Source organism: Corylus avellana, chromosome 3 (genome assembly GCF_965113065.1).
Source record: "Corylus avellana chromosome 3, dhCorAvel1.hap1.2, whole genome shotgun sequence".
NCBI classification, from domain to species: domain Eukaryota; kingdom Viridiplantae; phylum Streptophyta; class Magnoliopsida; order Fagales; family Betulaceae; genus Corylus; species Corylus avellana.
In genome coordinates this window covers 7,889,215-7,909,340 of record NC_142492.1, presented here as the reverse complement: position 1 = coordinate 7,909,340, position 20,126 = coordinate 7,889,215, and the positions used below count along the sequence as shown (strand labels likewise).

The following is a 20,126-nucleotide window of genomic DNA, read 5'->3' as shown; positions in this document are numbered from 1 at the left end:
TTTCCACGATTCCCGCTGATTGTCAATTTTATATTAGGATTTTATTTTATTTTATTAGGACTTTATTTCCTTTCTTTATTAGGATTATGTTTACTACTACTATAGGATTATGTTTACTTTCCTACTAGGATTAGATTTACTTTCTCTACTAGGATTAGATTTACTTTCTCTACTAGAAGTAGGTTTACTTTCTCTACAAGTATTTCTCTTCTATAAATAGGCTTGCCTATTATGTAAAACTTAATCAATTGAATTATAATCAAATCAGAGAATTCTCTCTCAAATACTCTGCGGAGTTTTATTTTTTCTTAGCCTGCGGGCTTGTTTTATCTTTTGGGTAGAAGACGAAGACGCTTCTCCTTGCAGAATCAAAGACGCTGCTCTTTGATTAGTTACCTTAGTCTTCCGCTACGTCAGGAAACCAACTGTTGGAACCGGCCAGGAAAAACCGGTTCAAATTATTTACAATTTCTTATAAACTGCAAGGAACAATAAAGGAAACCTATAGTATCTAAAGATATAGGAACCGGCCAGAAAAACAGGTTTCAAATTATTTACAATTTTTTATAAACCGCAAGGAACAATAAGGGAAACCTATAGTATCTACAGATTCTCAACTGTAGGAACCGGCCAGGAAAAACCGGATTCAAATTATTTGCAATATCTTATAAATTGCAAGGAACAATAAAGGAAACCTATAGTATCTAAAGCTGTATGAACCGGCCTGGAAAAACCGGTTTCAAATTGTTTACAATTTCTTATAAACCGCAAGGAATAATAAAGGAAACCTATAGTATCTACAGGTTCTCAACTGTAGGAAACAGCCAGGAAAAACTGGTTCAAATTATTTACAATATCCCAAGCAACAATAAAGGAAACCTATAGTATCCCTGTATGAAATGGCCAGGAAAAACCGGTTCAAATTATGTATAATATCCAATAAACCGCAAGGAACCGTCTAAAATCCCTTTGGAAAAACCGGTTCCGGCGGTCAAACTCCGGTGGTGTTTATTTAGAGTTGCGACGAAAAGCAATAAGGATTGAGTCAATCGTATACCTTTAGAGTAACAATGACCTCTACTCCGCCGAAAGCTATCGGCTGCCTCAAGTTCCAGAAACTTGCGGTGTTCTTCTCCTCCTTCTCAGTCCGGTCGGCCTAGGATTTCCGTCGACCACTGAAGAAATTGCAGAAACATATTCCTGCGAAACACATTGCTATGGTGGTGACTCTGTTTGCATTTTGAATGCAAGATTTAGTTTCTTATGTTGTTCATCCATGATGTTCTTTACAAACAAGTTTCATTCCATGGTGACAAGAGGACAGTGAGAATGGGAAGAATTAGGGCTCAAGGTAGTAAGAGTGAGGACAATGAGAGGCGTGTGCTATTTATATAGGTGCGTATTGAATTTGCTTAATTTTTTTTTTTTAATAAAATGTTTGTTCTGCCATGTCATACTTACCTTGCATCAAATTAGTTAGTTTATATGGGAGGTTCTGATGGCAATGTGTACAGAAAAAGAGGTCCATGTGTGAGTGGCAGTGCTATTTGTGTTCATAAGCTGGAATTGATAAACACGAATGAGGGAAGTGCTAAGGACTAATGAGCATTGTTGTGCAAATTTATTTAACTCGTAAGTGTTTCAAACTTTGCATTTTTCTCTCTAAAATTGTTGTTTTTCTTCAACGATCTACAAAATACTAAAAACACAAAACTAACACAAAACATTAAATAACAACACATCTAAATGATTGACTAATGTAAATAAAGGGGTTCAAATATGCAATATTTTGCACTTATCAACCATATAAAACGAAGTCTCCTGAGCTTAGTTGAAAAGCATGGTCTTTCCAAGTCTTTTGTAAAGATGTTAAAAGTGAAGGTTTAATATGGTGTGTTTCTTTTTTTCTTTTTCTTTTTTTGTAATTATTTAGGAATTACAATATTAGGTAATAACATAGAAAGTACACCTACTTGTGTGTTGTGGCTACCCCGAGAAACTATCACAATATATGTTTATGGAACATATTTGATTCAACTCCATTTGGTTAGCCATGGCAACCTTTGATAAATTACCCATGTCTATCGAATAAAATCCTCTTAATATTGAAAATGGTGTTTGTTTGAATCAAAGAGATGATATTGGGAATTATGTATTTTAGTTCTTTTTTAAAAAAAATAAAAAAATAAATTCTACCCACAATGGGATGATGATGATGATATGCAAAATTCATTTTCCTCCGGTTATGACTTGCGAGGATAATGAAATGCTTTGTAAAATTCCTGAAGAGAGAGAGAGAGATACACCAAGCCATTAGTCATGACTTTACTTGGCTTTGATCTTATGGAGTGGACTTTTTTGATGGAAATCATGACCTTATTAGGCTTTCATCCAAAATGAATTTCATTGGATCCATGAATGTATTTCCATGGTTTCTTTCTCTATTTTGTTGGATAGGTCCTCCATTTGAAAATTCTTTTCAACTCATGGTTTAAGACAAGGTGATCCTATTTCACATTTTCTCTTTATCATGGGTTCGCATGTTCTTTCGAGACTTAATTTTAGAGCAGAAAACCGTGAAAACATTCGTCGTATAAAGATATCTAGGAACAATATAGTTTTTAGCAAAAATTGTAGCCCCTCCTTCACCTGCTCCATTTTCTCCATCCTCAACCAGTCAACCTCCATCCAAGGCAAACCAAAGCTAGATATCTTGGCATTTCCCTATTTATCCAAAGAAAAAAAAAAGGGGCTTTTTGAACATCTCAAGACAAAAATCACAAATCACATTTCTGGTTGAAAATCCAAGCTTCTTTCCCGAGCGGGAAGAACAACTTTGATTAAAATCGTAGCCAATGCCATTCTCTCATATATCATGTCTTTGTTTCTACTTCCTAAAGCCTTTTGTCTTGAGATTGATTCTTTGATGAAAAAATTTTAGTAGGGTTCCCCCTCAAAAAGAAGTGTAATCTCACTCTTCTAGAAAGTTAATTGAAAAAGGTGCTTCTTAGGCCAATTTTAGGGGAAATAATTTGAACAGTTGGTTCACTCTTTTGGGTTCTTACCTTATGTGAGAGGGCACCTAAGCTTCACTATGTTTGGACAGATGTACGGACAGTTTGAGCTCCACCCACTCAGGCTACTTAACCACTTATCCGAGCAGGTGAAACCTAGATGTTCTCTCACATGAGGTTGCCTATTGCATTGCCTTATTGCATCCCCCTTTGGACAAGCTATTAGGTTTTGTTTGATGAAATTTTTTCCTTCTCTACCTAGTCAAGAATGCACACAACTTTGATTTAAAATGAAAAAAAAAAAAAAAAAATGAAATAACCACAGTTTTTGAAGATAGTAAGAAAAACTTTGTATGCACGATTATTTACAAGATTATATTGTATCGTTACACAAAGAAAAAATCTGAAAATTTGGATTGTCCTTTAACTAAAACACAAGATTATTTAGGAATTCCAATCTTGGCTAATAACATAGAAAGTACACCTACTTGTGAGTTATGGCGACCCCAATAAACTATGTTTTCATGTTAGCATAATATATGATATGGAACATATTTGATTCAACTCCATTTGGTTAGCCATGGCAACCTTTGATAAATTACCCAAGTCTATCGGATAAAATCCCAATCATTTAATTCGGATAGAAAAAAGAAAAAGAAAAAGAAAAATCCTAAATCCTGAGGTGCACACAGATGAATCCCGTATCCTAGCTGCTCGAGTACATGTTGTAGACTCGAGACCTGGGTCGGGTCCCTGATTTCGGGCAGGATCCGGGTCTAGACTTCCCTACAAAATCTATCATAATATATGTCCACGAGAAACCCTGGCTATAAAAGCAGGAGTATTTTTACTCTCTGAAGGGAAAAAAAAAAAAAAAAAAAAAAAAAAAGGGCTTTCATGGTTCTTGGGTTTCCTAGACCGCAGCAGGGATTTAGGCGAGTATGCTTTTGTCTTTAATTTTTTCCTTGGCATTTTTTTCATAGTGGGGGTAGTATGAGAGATGGCTCTGGAGATGAATTTATCAAATGCTTATATCGTTCCAATTTCTGAAAGCTTTATCACTGTAAAGCTTTGCATGTGGAACTCGAAGGACAATTGAGGAGCTTTAAAAACAAACCGGTTCCAAATTATTTACAATATCCGATAAACCGCAAGGAACAATAAAGGAAACCTATAATATCTAAAGATTCTCAATTGTAGGAATTGGCCAGGAAAAACCGGTTTCAAATTATTTACAATTTCTTTATAAACCGCAAGGAACAATAAAGGAAACCAACTGTAGGAACCGGCAAGGAAAAACCGGTTCAAATTATTTACAATTTCTTATAAACTGCAAGGATCAATAAAGGAAACCCGTAGTATTTAAAGCTGTAGGAACCGGCCAGAAAAACCAGTTTCAAATTATTTACAATTTTTTATAAACCGCAAGGAACAATAAAGGAAACCTATAGTATCTATAGATTCTCAACTGTAGGAATCGGCCAGGAAAAACCGGATTCAAATTATTTACAATTTCTTATATACTGCTAGGAACAATAAAGGAAACCTATAGTATCTAAAGCTATAGGAACCGGCCAGGAAAAACCGGTTTCAAATTATTTACAATTTCTTATAAACCGCAAGGAACAATAAAGGAAACCTATAGTATCTACAGATTCTCAACTGTAGGAAACAACCAGGGAAAACCGGTTCAAATTATTTTCAATATCCCAAGCAACAATAAAAGAAACCTATAGTATCCCTGTATGAAACGGCCAGGAAAAACCGGTTCAAATTATGTATAATATCCGATAAACCGCAAGGAGCCGGCTAAAATCCCTTTGGAAAAACCGGTTCCGGCGGTCAAACTCCGGTGGTGTTTATTTAGAGTATCGACGAAAAGCAATAAGGATTGACTCAATCGTATACCTTCGGAGTAACGATGACCTCTGCTCCGCCGAAAGCTATCAACTGCCTCAAGTTCCAAAAACTTGCGGTGTTCTTCTCCTCCTCCTCAGTTTGGTCGGCCAAGGATTTCCGTTGACCGCTGAATAAATTGCAGAAACATGTTCCTGCGAAACACATTCCTACGGTGGTGACTCTGTTTGCATTTTGAATGCAAGATTTAGTTTCTTATGCTGTTCATCCATGATGTTCTGTACAAACGAGTTTCGTTTCATGGCGACAAGAGGACAGTGAGAATGGGAAGAATTAGGGCTCAGGGATTAGGCTCAGGGTAGTAGGAGTGAGGACAATGAGAGGCGTGTGCTATTTATATAAGTGCGTATTGAATTTGCTTAATTTTTTTTATTATTATTTTTTAATAAAATGTTTGTTCTGCCATGTCATACTTGCCTTGCATCAAATTAGTTAGTTTATATGGGAGGTTCTGAAGGCAATTTGTATAGAAAAAGGGGTCCATGTGTGAGTGGCAGTGCTATTTGTGTTCATAAGCTTGAATTCTAACCTGAAATTGTTTATTGATAAACACGAATAAGGGAAGTGCTAAGGACTAGTGAGCATGCAAAACAAAGTCTCATGAGCTCAGTTGAAAAGCATGGTCTTTCCAAGCCTTTTGTGAAGATCTTAAAAGTGAAGGTTTAATATGGTGTGTTTTTCTTTTCTTTTTTTTTCTTTTTTTCTTTCTTTCTTTCTTTTTGTAATTATTTAGGAATTCCAATATTGGGTAATAACATAGAAAGTACACCTACTTGTGAGTTGTGGCGACCCCAAGAAACTAGCACAATATATGTTTATGGAACATATTTGATTCAACTCCATTTGGTTAGCCATGGCAACCTTTGATAAATTACCCAAGTCTATTAGATAAAATCCTCTTAATATTGAAAATGGTGTTTGTTTGAATCAAAGAAGTGATATTGGAAATTATGTATTTTAGTTCTTTTTTTTTAAAAAAATAAAAAATAAATTCTGCCCTCAATGGGATGATGACGATGATATTCAAAATTCATTTTCCCCGGTTGTGAATTGCGAGGATAATGAAATGCTTTGTAAAATTCCTGAAGAGAGAGAGAGAGATACACCAAGCCATTAGTCATGACTTTACTTGGCTTTGATCTTATGGAGTGGACTTTTTTGGTGGAAATCATGACCTTACTTGGCTTTGATCCAAAATGAATTTCATTGGATCGATGAATGTATTTCCATGGTTTCTTTCTCTATTTTGTTGGATAGGTCCTTCTTTCGAAAATTCTTTTCAACTTGTGGTTTAAAACAAGGTGATTCTATTTCACATTTTCTCTTTATCATGGGTTTGAATGTTCTTGCAAGACTCAATTTTAGAGAAGAAAACCGTGGAAACATTCGTAGTATAAAGATATCTAGGAACAATATAGTTTTTAGCAAAAATTGTAGCCCCTCCTTCACCTACTCCATTTTCTCCATCTTCAACCTCCATCCAAGGCAAACCAAAGCTAGATATATTGGCATTTCCCTTTTCATCCAAAGAAAAAAGGGGCTTTTTGAACATCTCAAGACAAAAATCACAAATCACATTTCAGGTTGAAAATCCAAGCTTCTTTCCCGAGCAGGAAGAACAACTTTGATTAAAATCGTAGCCAATGCCATTCTCACATCTATCATGTCCTTGTTTCTACTTCCTAAAGCCTTTTGTCTTGAGATTGATTCTTTGATGAAAAATTTTTAGTGGGGTTCCCCCTTGAAAAGAAGTGTAATCTCATTCTTCTAGAAAGTTGATTGAAAAAGGTGCTTCTTGGGCTAATTTTAGGGGAAATAATTTGAATAGTTGGTCCACTCCTTTGGGTTCTTACCTCATGTGAGAGGACAACTGAGCTTCACTCAGTTTGAGCTAGGGGTGCAAAGGCGGTTATGGTTAGTGGTTAGTGGCAATAACCGCTAACCGTAACCGCCCTAGCGGTTAGTAAATTTCACTAACCGCAACCGCTAACCGTAACCGCCCTAGCGGTTAGTAAATTTCACTAACCGCAACCGCTAACCGCCTAGCGGTTAGCGGTTAGCGAAATAGATAACCGCCCGCTAACCGCCCGCTAACCGCTTTTTTAAAATTGGGTTTTTTTTGGGCTTTTTGGGCTTATTTTTTTGGGCTTTTTTTTACCCTCATTTTTTTTTTCTTGTATTTTTAATATCTTCTTGGGCCCTATTGCTATAAAAAGAGCCCATATTGAAAAATCAAAAATATTTGACCCAAAATTTACATTTACTTGTACTTTAAAAAAATTTCCTTAAATATTAAATCATAACCAGTTAACTATTTTTTTTAAAAAAAAGAAAAAAAAAAAGAAAAAAAAAAGAAAATCAACACAACATACGAAAAAAAGTTCAGAATTCAGACAACTGTCACAACATATAAAAATATATATATATATATATATATAAAAGTTTAACACAAAGCATGTAAAATAAGTTCAAATAAAACATTAAATGATACAAATAAAACATTAAAACTTCATCAATCCTCTCATTTGATCCTCTAGCAAATCTTGTGGACATCAAAAGAAGAAAAATTATAATATTAAACATAATAATATTAAGGCACAAGCATGTACACATATCAAAACGTGCTTAATATATTTGTATTGTAATTAAAATACTATGACAATTCAAAAAATAATAACCTTTGTTACTAACAAACCTCTAGGCAAAAGATGAAGCATGACTTGAACTTGAAGGTTGAGTCACATTTATGAATACATAATATGTTGTTTAATTCAATTGAATCAATTGTGATTATCATTGTACATGAATCATATGATTAACTTGTAGACTTATGACTTATGAGTTATGTCATATTATATATGTATTATTTATTATTATATAATCATATGATTTAATGATCAAGTCATCATGTGATATAATCATATCAATTACAGCGATAATATATAAATTACTAAAATTATAATGATAATACATTAATACTTAAATTGTGTTTATAAGTAACACATTGGTTATTGTTTAATCCAATGTCAATTACTTAATTTGATATTATACGAATCATATCATCATTGTACATTAATAATATGATCACTTGAAGTCTTGAATAAAGTATTTGAATTGTCATTAAATCATATGATTAAGTATTTATATTATACATTTATATTATTCATATGCATATGTAGACTTATATAGACTTATAACATATATAGACTTATGAGTTTATAACATACATTGGAAATAAGTCTCTAGATATTTAATTGTTGTATTAGTATGAATTAGTATACTTATGAGTTATGTCATATTATATATGTATAATTTGTTATTATATAATCAAATGATTTAATGATCAATCTCATGTGATATAATCATATAAATTATAGTGATAATATATTAATACTCAAATTGTGATTTAATTATTTTTTTTAAAAATTGCGATTTAATGATGAAGTGATTATGTTATATGTATAAATATTTTTATAATTATAATTATAAAAATATATTATATAAAAAGGCGGTTAGCGGTTACGGTTAGTAAACCCAATAACCGCTAACCGCTAACCGCTAGGCGGTTATAACGGTTAGGCGGTTAGCGGTTAATACGGTTAAGCGGTTAGAGCGGTTAACGGTTAGTGGTTAGCGCCTTTGCACCCCTAGTTTGAGCTATACCTACTGAGGCTACTTAAACACTTATTCGAGCAGGCGGAACCCATATGTTTTCTGACATGAGGTTTGCCTATTGCATTGTCATTTGCATCCCCTTTTGGACAAGCTATTAGGTTTTGTTTGATAAATTTTTTTCCTTCTCTCCTGAAAAAAATAAAAAATAATAATAATAAAAAAAATGGAACTTACGCCTCTACCTTGTCATGAATGCACACAATTTTGATTTAAAAAAAGAAAAAGAAAAAAAAAAAAAAGAAATAACCACATTTTTTGAAGATAGCAAGAAAAACTTTGTATGCACAATTATTTACAGGATTATATTGTATCATTACAAAGAAAAATTCTGAAAATTTTGGATTGTCCTTTCACCCAAACACAAGATTATTTAGGAATTCCAATCTTGGCTAATAACATAAAAAGTACACCTACTTGTGAGTTGTGACGACCCCAAAAGACTAGCATGGTATATGTTTATGGAACATATTTGATTCAACTCCATTTGATTAGCCACGGCAACTTTTGATAAATTACCCAAGTCTATAAAATCCCAATCATTTAATTCGGACAGAAAAAGAAAAAGCAAAATCCTAAATCCTGAGGTGCACGCAGATGAATCCCGTACCCGAGCTGCTCGAATACATGCGGTAGACCCGAGACCCGGGTCCCGAATCCGGTCCAGCCCTACAAAATCTATCAGAGTATTTGTCCTCGAGAAACCCTGGCTATAAAAGCAGGAGTATTTTTACTATCTGATTCGGGGGAAAAAAAAGGCTTTCATGGTTCTTGGGTTTCCTGGACCGCCGCAGGGATTTAGGCGAGTATGGGTTTGTCTTTAATTTCCTCTCTGTGATTAATTTTTTCCTTAGTTTTTTTTCATGGTGGTGGTTGTATGAGAGATGGCTCTGGTGATGAATTTATCAGATGCTTATATCGTTCCAATTTCTGAAAGCTTTATCACTGTAAAGCTTTGCATGTGGAACTCGAAGGACAACTGAGGAGCTTTAAAAACCCATAACTGTGAAATTGTGATGCTAAAATTGTTTTTTTGTGTGTGTGTGTGGATATTTTGATTATAGGGAGAGATATGGATATGGTTGTGGAAAAGTTACAATTTTTTTTCAAGTTTATGTAGTTTTTTGGTTGTCGGTGGTGATGGGCAGTAGGAGCAATGGTTCAAGATTTCATATTTTAGTTGTAGGAGTGCTAAAACTTTGATTGTTGAAGATTGATTGGGTGAATTTCCAAATGCCTAGAACTATTTAGAGTAACCCACTTGAAGATTTGAACTGCACTCTTCAATGCATAGCGTGGCATCAGTTTTTCAAGTAGTGCTTTTTCAAGATTTCTTGATTTTTAGTTGTTGATATCGCATAAACTATTATGGTTAACCATTGAATGGGTAATTTTCCAGAGCCCAGAACTATTTAGAGTAACCCACTTGAGCATTCTTCATGACATAAACAGGCATAACTGATAACACGTTGTTGTTGATAATGTGTATATGACCCTGATAGAGTGGATTTGAAACTTTCTTTTCATAGTCAATCCATCTTGGTTTAAATATAGATTTCTGTTAATGGTTGTCGGTATATATACTGCTGGTTGCAAAATACTTTATGAACTGCTTATTATGACCATTTTAGTTGCTTTTGATGCTCTACTTCTAGGTGCTCATAATAAGGGATTCAATTAGTTCATCATTAGGCATCTTTTCTAATTATTCAGTTAGTTCTAATAGTGTTCTTTTTCTTGCATAATAGCAAGGTTCCTTCTTTTTCTGTTTTTGAGAGGGGGAAAAAGGGTCATTCAAACTGATTATATAAGTTATGAGTAATTATCTAACATGTTCACTTCAACAGCTTATGTATGAGCTTTGTTATATAAGCAGCAAAAACCAACAATTCAACTATCTAAGTGTATTGTGAATGCATAACCAGTTTCCTCAGACATCTTCACTGTCATCCATGATAGGTCAAATATTAGTATTTTCTGAACTTGTACTTCTTAATTGTCTTCCTCTTTTTTGATCAAGAGGCTTTGTACCGTCTAACATGGTGTGAACTGCATACTTATTAATCCCTTTGGAATGTTTTGTTGAAGGTATTGCGCCTTGAGTGGTTCTCATTGCCATTTGGTTTGTCAAGTTGGTTAGTAGCATTTGCACTTCATTCATTGTCAGCAACGTAGGAATTGACAAATGCAGATTTATCTTTAGAATCATTTTTGCCATTATTGTGTGGTCAGATATATGACCAGTCATGGTATGCTGTCAGGGAAGCCTTGCTACTATTGTATGGTCAGATCTAAGCCTTGTTTCTTCTGGTCAGCTCGTATTATCATGCGCTTTGTTACAGGTTTCAGCAGTAGTATATTGTTCAACGGAGTTAAGGTCCAAAATATGGAAGAAAAAAGTGTTTCCACGACTCTATCACCAGAAGATGTGTACGACCAGATATCTTGCAACAAGAAGGAAAATAATTGAATAGAGGAACTTACGATCATTGTTCAACTCTTTGACAACACGAAAAACCAAAGACTTCTTCCTTCCTTCCCATGGATAGATAGCCTATGTATTAACCACAAGTGATAGAAGTTTGCTTTTGGTTATTGCTATATGTCTTCCAAGCATTCTATCATGTTGTGAAGGGGAAGAAAATCTGGATTAATAGAAGCAGGGGCTCAAACACAATGATATGATTTGGATCAGAACCAACAAAAGCATAAAATTATGATGTGGAAAAGTGGTGAATCTGGAGGTGGGGGTACTGGTATGTATCTTGGTACTGAGGACTGCATTACAGTGAACTTTTCCACTGTTCTTGACCACGGTTTGTGTCAATGGAAGAGTATATGCGCTATGCGGTGGGAATTGAATTTGTAGCAGCTTGTGTTTATTTAATTTAGGGAAAAATGTAAAATTAGTTTAGGTGGTTACACTGATTTACAATTAGTTTTGTTCAATTTTTTGACAGAAACTATCGAGTATCATATAATCACGAGTGTTACCTACAATCATATAATGCCAAGTTGATTGCCTTGGCGTTAATTGAACTAGACTCATGTGGAACCATACGAGAATCTCATTATCTCATAGATTCAACAATAAATTTGTAAAGAAGATGAATAATAAATAAGCTTATATTTTATTGCGAGTGACACTTCTTGGTATTAATAATATTATTATACGTGTCTTTTAAACTAAAAAATAAAAACAAAAAACAAAAAACAAAAAGCAAAAAATTAATTTTTTTTATTTTTTTTTTTTTAAAAAAAAAAAAACAGAAGGGTGGTTCGACAATTGACACCCCTTTTGGCTAGACGACTCTCTTACTTGGCTTGAGAGGGAGCCTCAACGTCCGCCCGCGGGCCGTGGCTGTAACTCTAAGCAATGTGGCAAATGGACGCAAACCGTGGCAATTGCCATGATCTAACTTTTCTCCCCCACGATTTCCACGTACTCTGATGCCAAAGATTCTCTCTCCTCCTGCCAATTGCCATGTTGGGCTTTCAAGCTCGTAGCTTTTTCAAGCTCTGTTTGATATTTTTTGCAGCGTTTTTCTTAGTACAGATAACCATGAAGGTCGCAGAATCTTTGTCATCTTGCAGTTCCAACAGTGCAGGCCCAGTGATTCCCACAATCCCCTTGATCGGCTTCCTCGAGCGTGTCCAAGAAACCGCTCTCAGCACCTTTGGAGGGTCACAATTTGACCCAAAACTTTACGTTGATCTCTCACCGAAGTTCGAGCTATCCAAGACTCAGGACGCTTTTGATAAGCTTCCAAGGTCTGCAAACGGGTCGGTATCGGTTAAGGAGTTAAATGGGTTTATAGAGGAGTTCTTTGAGGGTGCAGGGGATGATATGGTGTACGCTGAGCCGGTGGATTTTGTGCCGGAGCCGGAGGGGTTCTTGCCAAAGGTGAAGAGTAAGGAGGTGAGAGCCTGGGCTCTGGAGGTGCATGCTTTGTGGAAGAATTTGAGTAGGAAAGTCTCTGATGAGGTCGTGAAGCGGCCTGAGTTTCATACTTTGCTTCCTCTGCCCAAGCCTGTCATGATTCCTGGATCACGGTTTAGAGAGGTCAATTACTGGGATTCTTATTGGATTATTAGGTGAGTTTTCTGTTACTTTTCGTATTTTGCTTTGAGGTTTGATACTTTCTTGATTAATGGTGGGGGTCTTGAGTTTTTGCTATATAAGGTAGATGGTACTTGGTGATTTAGATTCTAATGCACAGTAATTATTGAGGTTTCTACATTCGTTTTAAGCTCATTTTTAATCAATTGCTATACAGGGTTAATTGTAAATGCTGGTCCTGCAGTCAGTTGGGAGCAATTTTGTTTTTCTGGGTGCTGGGGGGTTGGGTTTGAGATACTGTCCAATTTAGAAACTGATTGTTTTCTTAGCTAGTGAATTTTTTATTCAATTGTTGGGTCAGAAAGGGGCCATGTGGAGCATCCCTTAATGGGATCAAGATTGATGTCTGTTTTTCGTGCAGGGGCTTGCTGGCAAGTAAGATGTATGAGACTGCAGTAGGAATTGTGACTAATCTTATTCACTTGATAGAAAAATATGGTCATGTTCTTAATGGTGCAAGGGCTTATTACACTAACAGAAGGTACTTGTTCTTTCATTATCTGCTTCTGTTGTTTTATTGTATTTTATGTGCTGCTGTATTCCACATTGTTGATTCTTATTTATATTCCTCATTCTGAAAATATGGCATTTTTATTAACTTTTACTAAATATTGTGGTGATTGTCATTGGCCTGTGCTCTTTTACATGATTTAAGTATCATTTCCCTTTTTTTCTTTCCAGTTTCTTTGTAATGTTCTTCTGGAGTACAATATGTTAAACGAAAATAAAAACTTTTTCTTTGTCATTCAATTTCTTAATAGGCAACAAGCTTGATGCACGATGAGTTTCATTTCATATTGCCCTTATTTAGGTAAATAGTGGTGCAGTCAGATTGTTTATAATGAGGACTTGATGTCTAAAAGCCAACACCATAATAGCTAGAAGGTCATATGCCTTATAAATTTTGCAGGCCACTAATATAAAGTCGGAATCTTAAATTAAACTTATTTTTGCCATCTTTTCATGATATATAAAATGAATAGCAAACCACTTGTCTTGAATTGAAAGATACGAGGATGCATATAAATATAATTTTCATTCTTTTACATTGGGCATTAAAGCTTTCAGCATGTGTTATCATCTAATTCTCAAGTTTTCTTTTTTGTTTTTCTCCCTCGACATTATGTTGTATAAATCTCACTTATGCAAATTTCTTTTACGTAAGTTCATCTGCATTCTAATTGCTCTAGTGGAGTTAAACCAGAAACTTGGGGTTACCTTTCGCAGCCAACCTCCTCTCCTGAGTTCTATGGTTCACGAGATATATAGTAGGACTGGCGATATGCAATTGGTTAAAAAATCTCTCCCGGCACTGCTCAAAGAGTATCAATTCTGGAGTTCAGGTACAATGAGATATATTTTACTTAGATATTCTCTTGATTGCCTTTGCTTTGTTGCTCAGATTAGAATTATGTTTAAATTTCTTTCTTAGCTTTATTTTCCATGGCCTAAATTTTTTAACTTCTTCTTTTTCTGCTGTCAATAGGAATACATAAGGTGACTATTCATGATGTTCATTCATCCAGTCACACTTTAAATCGATATTATGCAATGTGGAACAAGCCAAGGCCTGAATCTTCAACCATTGTGTGTCCTTCTCTCTAGCTTGAATTTCTTAGCAGAAATTATGTTGTTTGTATATCGTAGAGAACGTGAGAGGTGTAATCTTTAACTGGTTTTTGTCTCACAGGACAAGGAATCTGCTTCCAATATCACAAGTATTTCTGCAAAACAACATTTCTACCGTGAACTGGCTTCAACCGCTGAATCTGGCTGGGATTTCAGCACAAGGTGGATGAGGTAATAATTTGCTCTTGAGAATTAGTCTCTCTTGTAATCCTCTGTCCTGATCACTATTTTTTTTTTCCATTTCAATGCCGGTAAGTTAGAGTTACACCTTACATTGTTGTGTTATGTATAATTTGAAGAAGTGTATGATTTTTTTTGGGGGGCAAATTTGCAACTTCCAAACAGCTATAATTCAGGCCAAGTTCAAGTTAGTTGCAGCCAACTTTAATACTCTGGGTATCCTAATGACCTTCCAATAGGGGTAAATTTTCTCTACTTTAATATATGGTGTAATCTTTTATAGAGTTGGATGCGGTTGAAGTAGTTGCCTCACATCAAATTAGTTAGTTTATATGGGAGGTTCTGAAGGCAATGAGTATAGAAAAAGGGGTCCATGGGTGAGTGCTATTTGTGTTCATAAGCTTGAATTCTAGCCTGAAATTGTTTATTGACAAACACGAATGAGGGAAGTGCTGAGGATGAATGAGCATGCAAAACGAAGTCTCATGAGGTCAGTTGAAAATCATGGTCTTTCCAAGTCTTTTGTGATTCAAATATTAGAACTATTAGGTTCCACGGCCCAAATTTCGAAATATGCTTAGAGCTTGGAAAGACCAAGCTTTTGGATATTTACAAATTGTTCAATGAAGTGGTAAGGGAGCTTTTTTTCTCACAGGAATCCCTTGGATTTCACAACATTGGCTACAACATCAGTTTTACCTGTTGATTTAAATGCATTTATACTCAAGGTATGTCTCAGAACACTTTTAAATAGAATCCTTGAAATTTTGTTTAGTAACCCGTTAACATAACTAGAGTTCTGATACTTTTTGATTCAGATGGAACTAGACATTGCCTTCTTTGCAAAACTTACTGGAGATAATAGCACTGCTGAGAGCTTCTTGAAAGCTTCTCAAGCTAGACAGAAGGCAATGAAATCTGTTTTCTGGAATGAAAAGATGGGACAATGGCTTGATTACTGGCTCAATGATGGTACATGTGAGGTAGAGCCTTGATACAAAATTTTGTGATGTTTGAAGTTACTAATTCTTCAGCAGTTATTGTGATTCTTCATTTTGATTCTTTTAGGAAACTCAAACTTGGGAAGCTTACAACCAGAATCAGAATGTATTCGCTTCAAATTTTATTCCTTTGTGGATTGAGACATTCTACTCAGGTTTGTTACTCTTAATGTCCAACAGGACTAGGTTTACAAATAGGCCAAATAGTGTGATTGTCTGTTCAAGCATGCTAATCAGTCTTGGGTTGAAGACCTGATTGAACTTTTATGATGCAAGCTTGAGCTCCATACAAGCTCAGCTGTCCTGGTCCAAATGGGGCTCATGTTGATAAGCTGAATCTTCTTTTTGGAGCTAAGTTTGCTCGTATCTTGGTCTAGTTAAGGATGAGACTATTGGGGTTCGTTTGGCAACAGCCAGCACCCAGACACTGTTTAGTGTCTGACCTGTTGACCAATTTTTTCCTTCAAAGTTTATCTTGTTTTTTACCATATTGCCCCTCTCTCCTAAATTTTTCCAGACATAAATCCCACGCTTGGACAAAAGGTTGTCGGGTAGGGGTTGGAGTCAGCAGATCTGGGGATGGGTTTATGTGGACTTTGGAGGCCATTGATGTTGCTGCTGCTGACGCTGTTGGTGACATTGCTGGTCGGGGAGTTGATGGGAGATGGGTTCTCTCTTTCTTGGGGTTTCGAGCAACTTTCCATTGATGAATCCGTCTCCAAAACCACCGAGAAAGAGAGAAAAAAAAGAGATTGGTGTGATTTGGGTGGAGAAGAAGGGATGAAAGAGTGAAAAACAAGGTTTGATGGGGAGAGGGGTTTGCTTATTTGCTCTGTTTTTGTTTTGTTCTGCTTCTCTCTCTCTCTTTTATTTCTTTTTTATTTCTTTTAATTATTTATTTTTAATGTTCGTCTTTAGAGACCATAGGGTCTCTCTCGGGCATGAAAATTGCATATTGTCTTTTTAGGTGGGTGTTGGGGCTGATTGGGCAGAGAGAAAATTTGCCAACGGTTTTGGGAAATTGATGAGAAGAAAAAAAAAGAAAAAAAAAGAAAAGGGTATTGGTTGAAATAGGAATTTTGGGGGCCATCAGCATCTGTGCCACCACCAGTGTGGAATTTTATCAAATCTGTCTCTCTATGTTTTCTATTATATGATGAGAGAAGTGGCGTTGACTTCAGAGCCCTGAAGAAAGGGAGAGCAGAAGAATGAAGAGGGAGTTTGGGGGTGGGGGATGAAACGGGCTAGCAAGTTTTAGCAAGGGTTGGTGCTGACTCATGAAGGAGAAGACAGGGAGCTGGAGGAAATGAAGGGACCTGGAGGAAATGGCCGGGCGCTGGGATTTTTTTGAAAAAACAATTGAAGGGTAAAAGGGTAATTGCACGTCAGGGAAAGGACCCACAATTTTGACTGAACAGTGTCTAGGCTGCGTGGGGCTTTTGCCAAACACCACCTTGATAAGTCTAGAACTCCTGATAAGTTGAAGATGGTTATTTTTGAAAGTGAGATAATGTCCCACCGTATAAAAGCGCTTCAAAAATTTAGATTTCAAGTCACGGTTTTGATCTCCTACTTCTATGGCCTCGATTGGTGACTTCAACAAACCATGATTGTGGACAGCGTATTTTGCTCTTAAGTTAATATTGGTATGTGAATTTATAAGTGTGTTAGGTCTGGCAAGTTGTTTAAAGTTGTTCTGTTATTAGCTGAATAGCACAGACCTCTTTGGTTGACCATAATTTAGTCACCACTGAGTTCAGCTTAGCTCTCTCTTTTTCCTCTGATAGCTAAAATTAGAACTTCAGCTCAGGTCAGATTGCATAGGCTAGTGAATGTGCAAAAGCTGGAGCTGTTCATGAGTAGCTTGTTTTTCTGAAACATATGCATTTGGCAGACAGATGATAATATGAATTGGCAGCATTGTTTTTCTGTTAGAAATTCCAAAGTTTATCCCAATTTGTGTTGAGTTGTTTAATACATCACTAGCATTGATCCCTAAGTAATGGTACAGAGGTAACTGTAATCAAGGACAGGAAAAGGGTGCACTCTTTCCACAATTTATGCAGAAATAATACTTCCTGGGAAGTGAGAATGAGGTTATGTTGGCCTGAGCTGCTGATATAGATAAGCCATCATGGAAGGATAATTTGAACCCCCTGCTGAGAATTATTCTGAAGTGTTCATCCAGCGTATTTCTTGGATATAAATAAATGAAATATATAGCTTCATTTCAAACTTTGAATGCAGATTACTTTTGCAACATATGCTTGTACGATTTTTTGTTGCACGTTGATGAATACTAAGAATGCTTGTGTTGTTTACATATATGAAGATCCTTCTGTGGTGGAGAAAGTCTTGCGAGGCTTCCAAAGTTCTGGCCTGCTTGGTGATTTTGGGATTGCAACTTCTTTGAAAAATTCAGGACAACAATGGTTAGTACCATTTTAAAATTCATCTTAACTGGATCTTTATGTGGGAAAAGATTTGTATTCATTAGAAATGAAGAGAGAGAGGAAACATTTTCTCTTTAATTTAGTAATCAATGACCATATACAACTTGTACAATAGGGACTTTCCAAATGGTTGGGCCCCGCTTCAACACATGATAGTTGAAGGTCTAGTTAGATCTGGATCAAAAGACGCAAGGTCATTGGCCGAAGACATTGCTGCGAGGTGGATCAGAACCAACTATGATGCCTATAAGAAAACGGGCACAATGCATGAAAAATATGATGTGTCAAAGTGTGGAGAATTTGGAGGTGGTGGTGAATATGTACCCCAGGTAATATTCATTTAACTTTTCTGGAAAGAATGGTTGATCGACATGGATTAATGGTTGCTACTATATATGAACATTCCTGTTACAAAAGAAATGGTTTATCTCATTTTTCTTCCTTCTGATCTAAATGTTTCTTGGTTATTGTTGCATTGCAGACTGGTTTTGGCTGGTCAAATGGAGTTGTTTTGGCTTTTTTGGAGGAGTTTGGATGGCCTCAAGACCGAACAATACATTGCTAATGATCTTGGAGTTATTGCTAATTGCCTCACTAGCACATTTTCAATAACGAGGCTCTTCCTTGCATCAAGCTGGCCAGCAGATAAAAGCATGACAATAAAATAACTCTTTATTTTATTTCATAAACTTGAAATTCAAGATATATACATGTATGTATATGCTACAGAGGAGACTGACAGATTTTCTATATCTCAATTTCCTCCGGACCAAATTTAAAAATAAAAAAACTGTTGAGAGTGGACTTTCCATTGTTCTTGACCAGTGGGTGGGTCAATGGAGGAGCTAGTATGTGCGGTGGGTGTATTTGAATTTGTGAGCAGGTTGATTTAATTTAGTCAAAAAGCTTTATCTCCTTTTTATCATTTCCATGTGCTTTACTCATATTCTAAACCACTTAAATTCCACTTTGGCTGAGGACTTTTTTGAGTCCCTCTCTCTCTCTCTCTCTCTCTCTCTCTCTCACGGCTTGTTTCTCATCTTCAATAATTGTAAGGACACATCAGAAAAAAAGGACAATATTTGGGATATTAATTACAGTTTTTACTGTTTTTTTTTTTTTTTTTTGGCAATAAATTTCCGTAACAATTCATATGAGTGTTATATGGGTGAAAAAGATGAAATAAAAAATAATAATAATTATTATTTAGTATTTGATGCAATAAATGTTAAATAAAATGGGTTTTGTAATACTTAAACCCCTAGAATAAATGGTTTCATGACATGTAATGGAAGCTTCTAGCCACACTTTGACCATTTAATAGAATAATTTCATGATAAATGTCTCTTACATGATGGAAGCTTCTTATAATAAACCATTCAATAGAATAATTTCCTGACATTGCTTTGAAGAAAAAAAGAGAAAGAAAAGAATATATAGCTTCATGGCGTAACCTCATGGCGTGTGATTAAAGGTTTTTGTAACACAAACCATCCAATAGAATAAAAGTCTTTTACTTACAAAATAATAATAAAAAATAAAAATAAAAAAGAATAAAAGTCTTTTATATAAAATATAACAAAAAAACAGAACATCTTCTCTATACGATAAAATTAACTGGATATTTCTCTATGTAATAAAAAATTAAAATTTTTGTTATTTGTCTCCTATTTTTTGTTCTCAAAACACAAAGCACTCATAAAAAACATAAAACAATACTTTTAAAAGCCTGTTTGGGATTGCATTTAAGAAATAGACATTTTAAGTCAAAAAGAGCTTTTGGGCAAAAGCTTAAAAATGAAACTTTTGCCAAAAGTGCTTTATGACCATTTTTAAGCTTTTTAAATTCTTAAAAATACTTTTAATTTTTTTACCAAACAAATACTTTTTTTTTTAAACGAATTTTTTGAGTGTTAGAAGCACTTTTAACCCCCCCCCCCCCCCCCCCCCAAACACAATCTAAAAAAAAAAAAAAAAAAAAAAAAAAAAACACCCTAAAAATACATTAATTTGAATTTGTGACATTCAAATTCAATTATCTTCATCTTAATTTTTTTTTCTTCTTTTTTTTTTAAAAAAAAGGGTTAGATTTCGACTATTTTATTTAACTAATTTTGGCAAACTACAATTCTTTATGTAT

The 20,126-nt window shown here is 35.2% G+C and overlaps 1 protein-coding gene and 1 long non-coding RNA gene across 3 annotated transcripts; both read left to right on the top strand.

The window, feature by feature from the left end:
- Positions 1-9,164: 9,164 nt before the first annotated feature.
- Positions 9,165-11,745, top strand: LOC148586739 (uncharacterized). Of its 2 annotated transcripts, none has more exons than XR_015911651.1 (2): positions 9,165-9,405; positions 10,692-11,745. It is a non-coding gene; the product is annotated as an uncharacterized LOC148586739 (long non-coding RNA). The 2 variants fall into 2 exon arrangements; XR_015911652.1 differs by having other exon boundaries at positions 9,165-9,409.
- A 149-nt stretch (positions 11,746-11,894) lies between these two features.
- On the top strand, positions 11,895-18,977 carry LOC132174685 (putative trehalase). The gene is made up of 11 exons (XM_088514111.1): positions 11,895-12,698; positions 13,085-13,204; positions 13,951-14,066; positions 14,210-14,310; positions 14,414-14,523; positions 15,188-15,260; positions 15,351-15,515; positions 15,601-15,688; positions 17,866-17,965; positions 18,102-18,315; positions 18,468-18,977. Exons 1-11 carry the CDS (start codon positions 12,088-12,090, stop codon positions 18,549-18,551), a joined length of 1,782 nt encoding a protein of 593 aa, XP_088370237.1. The 5' UTR covers positions 11,895-12,087; the 3' UTR covers positions 18,552-18,977.
- Positions 18,978-20,126: the final 1,149 nt, after the last annotated feature.